The following is an 11,524-nucleotide window of genomic DNA, read 5'->3' as shown; positions in this document are numbered from 1 at the left end:
AGGATTGACTGAGATTCAGGTAAATATAATAGAAAAACTGTTAAACCCAAAGTTAATTCTGATATTGGAATAGACAGACGCATCAGAAGTATATTTTTTCTAAATTTAAGTTCACTGCATAATACTATTGGTTTTCACCCACATTAAAAAAGAAAACTTTATTCATCACCATCAACATAATTCTCATATTTACAATAAAATTAGAGTTTTCAAGCTTATCTAACATACCAACATACAAAAGAATATTTACATTTAGGTTGTTCAAGCAATTAGAGCAAACATACTAAAAATGGACTGACTAAAAGTTGTAGGTATATTTTGAGCTGCACTTTTAAAAATGTCTAGTGCTATTGTTTTCTTATCTCCTAGTACCATGTCAGTGTGATTTCTCTAGACTGACACTGATATTTTAGAACAAGTTGACATACTGGCTATCACAAATATACCAATCTGAAAGGGCTGTTTCATTTACTTGTAAATGAAAATATAAAAAAAAAAAGTTTAAAACAATACACCTATTTCTCTAATTGCTTTATTTACAATACACCAGAAATTTAAAACTGAAAATTTAAGTGACATAAAAAGGAACTGCTTAAAGACCAGACATCACTTGTTCCTAAAAGGTTTAAAGCAACGCAAGACATTAATCCGTTGCCTATATACCAGGACAGGAAAAAAAGTAATTTAAAAATAAATATACTATACTATGCACTTTTTCTAAAGCCCAATTACATGTTTTGTTCATTTAAAACATGGTTAGTGTCTGAAAGCTTTGTCAGGAAGCCAAAACGCATCTTTTAAAAAGTTTTTAAAAATGTATAAGAGAAAGTAAAATATTTTCATGTCCTCACTGGAGAGGTAAGTGGTTATTCTAAAACAAATGCATTGCAGGGACAGAAATGACTTGATAAGTCTTTCTTTTTTTAAAAAACCCAAGAAATCCTGCAGGAGAGGATAGTGAAAGTCACCCTGTTCTCTCATGCTCCAAGCTTGCTTGAAATAAGGACAAGTTAAACCTTATTTTTTCTTACAAACTTGAATTAAAAGTTTTTTTGATGTCCTTGATTTCACACCCAATGCAACATTTCCTTCAGAAAGACTTCTAACAAGGTTTCTTTGCACATCTTGTTCTTGTTTCTGGCTTTTCTTCCTAAGAGCTGATGAAAAAAGATGTAACATTAAAAAAAGGATACTCAATTTACAAAACATAAATATTATGTATTTAATTTGTTACATATTAAGGAAGTAAACAGGTTCTACTGTCCTTTCTGTGCATCAGAATCTAGCATTTCATTTTATGTGTATGCACGCACGCACACACACCCCCCCTCCCAAATGAGAAGGGATTTACTCTGCTGAGTAAGTAATGAAAAGTACAAAACTAGTTGCAGAGGCAGAGTGGTTATTAAAAGGAAAAAGTAATGTACACATAGTTACACACACGTTGCTCTATTCTTTACTAAATTTGAAAACATTACAAATACAATAATTAAAGAAATATGATTTACTCAATTTAAAAAAAGAAGAGCTGCAGGTGCTAGGTACTAGTCATCACCTGATTCTTTCCTACAAATGTGGCTTTTTGAAAACGTTTTTTTTTGTTCAAAGCTGAACTCTTTTTTGTGCCAACAATGATGTACTGTTCATTAAGTACATGATACACCTGGAATGTGTATTCTTTAGCTGCTTGAAAGGTGGTTACTTAAGCTTATTTGGGATTACACTCTCTCTCTCTTTTAAGCTTTTCAGGATGTTTAATCATTTGTGGTGACTAAACTGAATAGTTATTTACATGTTTCCTTAATATTGCAATTATAGTAATTGATGTTGATAACCCTTATTACCCAACATTTAATAGTTGCAATTAACATGGAGATACACTGTACACAGTACTAATTATACAGAAGTGTTTTCACCATACTATAAAATTGCAGGAGAAATTGTAGATTACAAAATACTCCTCTGGTCAATTGTATTTAGGAGAATGGTTTTCTCTAGTCTCAGATTTACATTTCCCCAAAAGTAGTAAAATTGCCTTGCTTTTTCATGAATAGACACTAACATCAGTTTTGACTGCTCCCAGCAAGCTCCCCTTGCATAAAGGGAATCCCTGGGTAATGAGAGCTTACATACTATGCTCTGCCTGTGGGAAAAGGCATATGACTAAAGCATGCCATAAACCCGGAGAGAATAGAGTGAATCTGGTCTAAGCTACTAAGGGAACCATCCCACCACTAGAAGAAACTAGGGAATAGGGGAGTGGCTGGATGGAGGGGAGTACCTGTGGTGGAAAACTTCTTCTACATAGCTGGCTTAAAGTTATGCTCATTTCCCCACCCTGCTCCTGAGCTTTGCTTGAGATCAGCTCCTACAGAATCTAGCCCAGAGTTTTCATAGTTGGTAGGGTCAGAAGCAACCTAAGCAGATCATCAAGTCTGACCCCCTGCCATGGGCAGAAAAGGATGCTGGGATCAAACGACCCCAGCTAGCTGATTGTCTAGACTCCTTTTGAAGACCCCAAGGGTAGGGGCGAGCACCATGTCATATTGAATGTAATAGTTTGAATGCTTGTAATAGTTGCCCATTAGCCAGTTTAGACAAAAGGGTGAGGTTCATCTTATCTAGGTTCATTGTTTTACCTGGCCTTACAACAAATGTGCTTAAGGTCTTGGCTCCTCGATCTTATCTCTAAAGGCCTTTAACAAGTTAACCTAAGGACCAGAAAAACGATGCTTAAGCAAATATTCCGAGAGATCAAAACCCTAGAAGCCTTTTGAAAGGGGTTTGTAAAAGAAAGGTCACCGCAGTAGTATGGAAAATCTTCCAAAGCAAAATTTAAGATAAACTAAATAGTCAGTGGACAAATTCTGTTGCGGAAGACAAACTGACCACCTAGCAAAAAAATCTGTTGAGTAAGATCCGAGCCCAAATTTGGGAGTAGTGACAGGTTTGTGTAGGAGGGGCCCAAGATGGCAACTCACCCAATAAAAACTGTAACCTACAGTCCCAATTTGGAGGTAACCTCACTTGCAGAATAACGAAGGAAGAATTGCAAGTGTAGGCTGGATCAGACTGATCACATGAACCACCCTCTCCGTGAAAACAAATTTTTTAGTTCACGCTGAAGCCACGGAGCACCTGAGTGGGACCGAAGGAAGGAGACTTGTTCCTATCACTGCTAAGGCCAGCCCATTAAACTGTACTACTGAGGAATGAAACCATACTTAGGTGTTTGGCTTCTCAGAATTCTAGGATTGTAAGTATAATATAGTAATAACTTTTCTGGGTCAAATTATATAGTTAGTTGTAATTGTTTGAAAGATTTCCCCAGCCAGTGCATCAAATGAATCAGTAAGTTGTGTGGGATCTTCTCTATTCCATAACCCACTAGACACACACTACTTCCCTTGGAAGTTGGTTCCAGCTCCTAGTCGCTCTGACTGTGAAGTAGTGCCTCCTGACGTCTAGCCTGAATCTACTCTCAGTCAGTTTATGGCCGTTATTCCTGGTTATTCCTGGGAGTGCACGGAGGAACAGGGACTCTCCCATTGCCTGCTGGTCCCCCTTGGCAAGTTTGTATGCGGCCACCAGATCCCCTCTCAGCCTTCTTTTGTGGAGGCTGAACAGGTTCAGGTCCTGTAGCCTGTCCTCATAGGGCCTACCGTGTTGGCCCCTGATCATGCGAATGGCTCTCCTCTGGACCCTCTTGATGCTATCCACATCCCTCCTGAAGTGCGGCGCCCAGAACTGGACACAGTACTCCAACTGTGGCCTGACCAATGTCACATAGAAGGGGAGGATCACCTCCTTGGACCTGCTTGTGATACATCTTTGGATGCATGACAAGGTATGGTTAGCCTTTCTTACTGCGTCCCCACATTGGCGGCCCATGTTCATCTTGGAATCAAGTGACTCCAAGATCCTTTGCTGCCTCTGCGCTGACAAGAAGGGAGTTCCCCAGCCTGTAGGTATGCTGTTGGTTCTTCCTCCTCAGGAGCAGTATCTTGCACTTGTCCATATGGGGGTTTGGTGGACCAGCAGCTGGGCTTTCCCTAGGGCTGTGCTGGGAACTATATAGAAGATCATTTAGGTCCAGAAGGATCTGGTTTTGTTGGACCTGAGTTAAGTTAGACTACCTCAGAGGTACACACTCAACTTAGATTGGGTGGCTATTTCTAGACAGATCTAACTGTCTTGAACTTTTGTATAGTCCACACATAGCTCCACCTATGTAGCATAAGGTCTGCACCTGGGCAAACTAAGTTAGATTGGGTGGCCATTTTTAATGTGAACTAACCTCTCCCTAATCTCTCTGAATGTCTGTATGCAGCCATACTGGTTGCTTTGTTTTAGTTCTGTATGCACTGTTAAAACAAATGTATGATAAAACTTAATTTCTGATTCCACTTCCAAGTAAAAGGACAGCTTTGCTAACACACGGTTGTTCTCTACAGATAAACATAAAGCTGAAGTCCAGACAACAATGTGCCACACTGTATAAGATGTTATAGGATTGACAGGGTGGGGTTATAGTTGGAGCTCGAGTGAGACTAATAATTCCATTTTGCCAGAACTTCTGAAGACTGTGAAACAATAAGAAAAACTTTAGAGCACATAAGTATCAAAAAGTCCAGTTTTTAATTGAAAAAGTCATGATGGTTTATTTATTTAAAGATCTCTTTTTCTGAAAGTTAGAGTAGGGTCCAATGTAGAGCTCAGAAACTTGAACATTAATAAAATCATGTTGACCTCAAAATTCCTTGACTTCAAAGAAGTATTTTTTTTTGACGAAAACTTTTACAAAATGTCTGAATCTGTTCTAGTTATGGCTGCTATGGGTGAAATTCTTCATAGAATAACTGGTCTTCACAAATTTGGAAAAAAAATGAAGAATGATGACTATGTACAAAGAAGAGGAATACTCAAATATTTGAAGACTGCCCCAGGAGCAAATATTAGTATAAAAAAGGGCATAAAAATCAAGAATAAACTATGGAGACAAGGGGGAGAGCCAAAACAAAAACATGGGGAGGTCGGGGTGGGGCACTTGGGTAGGAAAGAGTAAAAATCTGCAGAAAGCAATTTAGTATTAAAGTTAAGATTTTTGTAATTTTACTTTTAAATCTTGCTTTCAGCATGTGTTCAAGGCAAAAACATTAAGGAGATAATTAACAAGGAAGAAATAGTTAACTGCAAAAAGGACATTTAAAATATACAACTGTGAGCTGTTCCTCTCAATACCAAACAAACGCAATTAAGCAAAAACAGAAAGAAATACCGATGTAGAAAATAGACGTATTAATAGAAAAAAGCCATACATTTGAGCATGATTTGTCATAGATTTCTTTAAGCAAAAATTTATTCAATTCACCCTTTGTGTAAGACTAAGTGGATTTGCAGTTAACAGTAATCTAAAATATGTTACCTGCTATACTGTGCACTCACTGAAACTATTACTGATAACTAATAATGCCACAATTTTTGAAAGGATGTGGGCAAATGGTTTTCATGCATTTTTACTTCAGTTGTGGAATTTGTTAAAATAAAAGTTTTCTGCTTCTTGGAGGTAAATTTCTTAAAACCACATAATTATGATCTTTTAGGGAACCTACTGGAAACACTAGCCACAAAATTGTAAGTATATGTCAGGAGCAGAAGAATCCCTACATACTGCTTGCAAATTTTATTTTCTCAACTCCATTGCTATATTCTCCCAAATGATGTACAATTTAATCTAATAAATCTCTATTAGAAATATAATCAGTGTTACATTTTAAGGTGAAGGAGACATTGTGTGATTAAAGTATTTAAACATGGATCAAATCTAACTGAAACAAAGAGCTAACTTGACCCATTCAGAATTTTTTTTTTTAAAAGATTGGACATGCCATTTTTAGCAAACTGTTTAGCTGACAGATCACAGCAACACACCATGAAACTGACAAATTGTAAGCGTCAGACCTTAATCTTGGACCTCCTACACAAGCACCCAGTCACAAACTCCAGTTCCAACATGATACGTTGTAGTTTTAGCGCTTACCTGCTGTTTTGAGCACTCGTAGAGGTTTATGACTTAACAAGATGTCCTGTCGAATACGTTTTGCAGATACAGGCTCTTGCTGGCTACTTAATCCAGTGTTTGATGTAGAACTTGGGGAGGAGGAGGGAGGAAGGCAGAGAGTTTGTTTTTAGTCTACTCACTGTATTTTGGTAGTTCAGAACTTACATTCTAAAAATGCATTACATGGCATTATCTAGTATTAGCTGGTTCATAAAAAAGAAAGCAAATAAACTCAGTACTCTTTCTGGTGACCCCAAATATTAATTTCAACTTTTTCTTTTTTTTTCTTTTGCATAATTAGTGGGGGTGGATAGAGGGAGTGGCAATCACTTCACAGCTAAACTGCAGAAACAGCTAAATGGTTAGAAAGTGATGATAGATATGAATTTACTAGAAGAAAACCTCTGTATTTTTATAACATTTTAACAGAGATTTAAAGAATAAAAATGAGCTGCAGTGAACATGATTAAGTTATCGGTGACCTCACACTCCCACCACTTATCTTGTTCGTCCTTCACTATTCCATTTTACAAGATAGCCATCCTATCAAAAGGGAATAAAAATAAAATAAAAATCCCACAAATCAAAATGTCCTTATATTTCTTGTTTTTCTAACATAATTTTGTAGCACTCCAGTTTAAACATACTGCTCTTATTAAAAAACTTATGGTCTACTTCACAGGTCAATAACATGTGGCTTGTGGTTTGGGTCTGGCCCACAGAGCTGGGGGTCCCCATGGAATTGGGGGTTGGCAGCAGGGATGAACAAGTGCCAGGACTACTTGGTGAGAATCTGCATTGGGTTTGGGGGCCAGGAGAATGGGAGCTATACCCATGTTGCAGCTAGAAGGGCAGGTATAAGGGTGTATGGAGCTGGGTTGGTCTTACTCATGTCTCTGAAAACTTGCGGACCACTGGTCTACTCGCATGAACTAGGAAAAATGACTAAAGCTCTGACCTCTTTTTCTATCATTACCAAGGCCTTTTCCCCACTGCAGCTACACTGGAGTGGGAGAGCAACAGATTTTTCAGTAGGACAGTCTTCCCTGGTACTAGGAATAACTAGTGACCAAGCTTAGGTAGGGAGAGTGAAGGGGAGCTATGGCTAAGGTTTAGATTTTGTGGTTTGAAGTTGGAATGAAGAGAGGGTAAACTGGCTGAAAAATAAGAAGCATTACTTATTCCATACACATAAACTGAGGTCTTGGTTTCTTTTCTCCCTGTACGCCCTACAGAGAGAGAAAAAAAGAGTGGTGAGGGAAGAGGATGTCTGATTTGATTTCAGGAATGAGAGCAACCATTGTGGTCAGATAGAACAAGGGTCTAGGGATTCCTTTAGAGTTATCCTGGCATAGGAGATGTGGAAAAGGGTGAGTATTTTTGGGTGTGGATGAGTAGTGTTTAGAGCAGAAGACACCGGAGCACTTCTGTTTCACTGTAGCTTTTATTGCTATAGTACTTATGTCTAAGTTAAGGAAATAATGATTTGGAAACAAGAAAGGGTTATTCTGTACATTGCTAGCATTAGCCTCTTAACCATAGGATTTAGTGAGCAATTCTGTAGAGAACAGAGCCATATTTGTACTCTGAGATATCCAGTTATTTTTCCTTAAGAATGTCATATGGTTTTGATGAAATGCCAGTGGTTGGCTGATTTGTTTGGCTTAACCAAAGCTGGCCTTATGGGTGGTTGACTGCCCAGGATTCTGTGGTCAGGGGGGCACCATATGCACACACAGGTGCCACCACTCATACCTACGTGAGCAGCCTGTGCATATAGCAGCACTCTCAACCCGCCCAAGGCAGGAGGAGCAATACCCAAGACCTCCTCTTACAGGAGTCCATGAGTTTGAATATATGATAACTATTATATAATAAGTTGAATATATGATAACTATTAGATAATAGGAGTGCTGTCAAATACACATCTTGTAGGTAACAGTAGTTTTCAGTGTTTTCTGGAACAGCAGGTACAAACTTCTCAGAGCAAGTTGATTTTCAAATTAATGACTGAATTGCTCCTTTTAAATCAGAAGTCATCTTCCCACATACAGGACAAAGGAGTCATAGACAATAAAACTTTAGTTTGTATTTTCTGGTTCTACTGAAACTAAACAAAAAAGCACATAAAATGTCTTAGAAAATATTCCATGTAAACCGGTAAGAGTAATATTTAATCAGAGTTATAAAATATTTTTGGATCATATTAATCCCTCTGGATACAGATAACTTGATAACAACTTTTTTACAATTGGAAAAATGTAACATCACAATTGAGGTGAAAGCCAGTAGATAGTACAAGAGACCGTTTTAAACAATACCTTAATAACTTTCTTTTTCTTTCTGCGGCAGAAGTCATTGCCATGTATGATGGCTTTTCATGTATTGGACCAGGATTTCTTTTTAGCAATGAAGGGAGACCAAGTCTGAAATTAAAATAAGATATATTATGAAAAATATACCATAGGTAAAATAAATGCTGCTCCCCCCACAGTTGAAAAATCACCTGGGTAGTACAATAGACAAATCTATATGGTCTGTTTTTTTATTAGAAAAATATATATATTAAATATAAAGACTAAATCTTTTCTTTTGAAAGCCCAAATATTGTATTCTAATACTAGCAGTCAATATTTAGTTGGAAGTTTTCATTAGGATATAATGAAACGTTTTAGAGGAAGAAAAATATTTTTTGCCTTTTATAGATTGGAGACCCTAGGCTCAGAGAAATTGAGAATCTTGATTGTCTACACAAAAGAACAAGGAATAGAATTCAGTAATTATTTTCTCTCTCTTGAACTATACCATCTGTTGATACTAAGTGGCACAATAAACTTATTTTGCATTTTGTTTTAATGTCTTGCCAATATAGGTGGAGATTTTAAGAAGCATCAAGTATTGCCTAGCTCTGCTTCCACTGAAGTGCTGTTTGACTGCAAGAACAGCAGAATTAAGACTAATATAATACTGAGAATTCTTAACTATCAACCTCCTTCGTTTACTGTTAGAAATAAAATCAACATAACTAAAATGGACTAACTGCATTAAAAGAAAATTTAAAATGGCTAGAAAAAGAGGAAAAGGTAAAAAGAAGGTCATAGAATCACAGAAAAGTAGGGCTGGAAGGGACTTCATGCGATCATCTAGTCCAGCCCTCTGCTCAAGGCAGGATCAACCAAAATAAACCTTCCTAGCCACAGATCTGTCCAGCCTTGTGCCCATGAACAGAATATACCTTTGCAAAACACTGCTATTACTGCATGACTGTGACTCCTTTTCAGACAGCATAGTAGAAGCATCATTTATTTCAGTTGTGCCTCTATAGAGAGTTACTGTTGAGTTCATGTCCACTTCTTCACATTCGGATACGTGAAATGTAGAATTCATGTTACATACTCTTTTCAAAGGAACATTAACGTCTTCAGCATTACATGTGTTCTTTTTCCTGGCACCTGGTACCTGTAATGACTGCTTTACTATAGTCCACGTGCAGGGGTTTTGCTCAAGTTTTCTGCAAGCTTCTGGTGTATATACAATAGGACGAATCTCCTTGCTGAGAGAATCCTCCAGCTGATTAAGGCTAGACTGTTGGGATGCTTTAGGGCTTTGAGATGTGGTCGGAGAATCCATTAGCTTCCGCCTTGTTCTTTTTTGTAGAGGGCCTACACATTCTGTTGCAAGTTGCACATTATTCTTCACTTCTGGAGATGTACCTGTTTAACACAATTAATGCTGGTTAGGTTTATCTAAAAACTGTTCATCGAAGAATAACTTTCCCCCCACTACTTTTCACTACTTTTTTTTAAGTAGTGAAATCAATATCATTTTGTTCCCTCTGCCTGCTCTACCAAAAATATATTCTCAAGCAGGGAAAAAGTTGCTAGAAATAAGGTGTTACATGAACAAATCGACATGTAAAGTAAATTATTTCTATTGCATCAGTATTTGTATAAACATTGGAATAATAGTAAAATACATAAATAGATAAGACAACCCCCCAATCCTAAATGTCTACTAAAATGCCTTTAAAATGACAAAGAAAGTATATAGCACCATGGAGGACATTGTTGATTACATCCACACTGAAATACATATTACTTGTACGGAATTTTATGACAATTATTGCATTGTTAAAAAAACACCAGTGAGTGAAGAGAAGGTAGAAGAATCTATCCAAGAGCATTTAAAGTACCTGGATAATTTATAACGCAAGTCATACAATTCTCCCATTACAAGCTGAAGCTAATTCTTATAGAGATGAAACAAAATTATTTAAAATTAGACCTATAACGGGACTGGCTTCACTTTAATTTGCAGTCTTGCTTGGCATTTCCTTTCTGTTCTACCTACTTATTTCTAATTAACAAATGGATATTGAGTTGTAAAAGGAACACAGGTTTACAAGTTGTGGCGAGAAGATTGTTCAGGAATAAATTTGGGATGTTAAACTGCTGTATTCATTTAGATGCAAATAAACTTGCATCAGCAAGTAAGAGAAAAATTGCATGGAAAATTTAGAAAAAAGTTAATGTTGAATATATATATTGAAGCATTCCTCAACTTTAGTTCTCTCAAACACATACATACAAAGCTATGACTTTCAGCAGCTCCAAAAGTGTGATGGTACAATAATTTTTAACAAGTTTACCAAAATAACTTTTGTTAGAGAATTACACAGTACACAATCAATAAATACAAGCCCAAAGAGTACAGTTTTTGTTTACTCATTTTAGTTTAACACTATTGCTTAGCCATAATTAAAGTTATTCACAATACTTTTTGGGGGGTATCACTGGGGAGGGCAATGGTGGCAATCATTGTTATGTTTTGCTTCACAGTTGTGGGATTTTTGTTTTTAAACATACAGAATTAATCAGAATCACCTTTGAAAAAAATACATTTCCCCATTTATCTTTTATAGTTGGACTGTGGCAAAGAGCAATTTTTCCTCAAAGGTCATTGATATAAAATAGGAAAGGGACTCAGTTCATTTGTTTATAAACTGCTTTCAATAGATGCTCCTGCAAACATCACCTACCATGCTAATTACTGGTATTGTTTGCTGCCACGTCTAGTTTCTCATTTTATGTAAGATGCAGTTAAATAACACCAATTATTTTTTTTTATTCCAACTATTTTCTCTCTGCCCATCACAACTAAGCACTAGGATTAGCACTGCCATTTAAAGGTTTTTGGACAGTTTATATTCTGAACTCTAACAATAAGCTTTATTCAGTTAATCCAGTTTTAGTCTTTGAAACAACTATCCACTAAACATTTTAGGACACATTTTTAAATATTAATTTAGAAAGCTTTTCTGCAGCTTATATGCATCTGAAAATTTTTGTTTCAGGAAAAAGCTGTGAGTGTTTAGTGTTCTGTCTGTTGATATATTATGACAAGGAGGTTCTGGTTTCAGAAAGTTTGTTTACTGTAAGACATTGGGATTTTGCTAATGTCCTG

At 36.8% G+C, this 11,524-nt stretch overlaps 1 protein-coding gene across 1 annotated transcript in view; it reads right to left on the bottom strand.

Moving 5' to 3' along the window:
- Positions 1-851: 851 nt before the first annotated feature.
- The window catches only part of KIF18A (kinesin family member 18A), an 83,440-nt gene continuing 72,767 nt past the window's right edge, over positions 852-11,524 (bottom strand). Inside the window, exons 14-17 of the mRNA XM_006022926.2 lie at positions 9,297-9,774; positions 8,383-8,487; positions 6,041-6,150; positions 852-1,157 (exon numbers count right to left, since the gene is read on the bottom strand). Coding sequence (XP_006022988.1) covers positions 1,018-1,157; positions 6,041-6,150; positions 8,383-8,487; positions 9,297-9,774 — 833 coding nt within the window. The 3' untranslated portion in view covers positions 852-1,017. The remainder of the gene's footprint in view (positions 1,158-6,040; positions 6,151-8,382; positions 8,488-9,296; positions 9,775-11,524) is intronic.

This window comes from Alligator sinensis, unplaced genomic scaffold (assembly GCF_000455745.1).
Source record: "Alligator sinensis unplaced genomic scaffold, ASM45574v1 scaffold165_1, whole genome shotgun sequence".
In the NCBI taxonomy this organism is placed as follows: domain Eukaryota; kingdom Metazoa; phylum Chordata; order Crocodylia; family Alligatoridae; genus Alligator; species Alligator sinensis.
The sequence above is the reverse complement of the archived record's forward strand: the minus strand, read 5'-3'. Positions and strand labels throughout refer to the sequence as shown.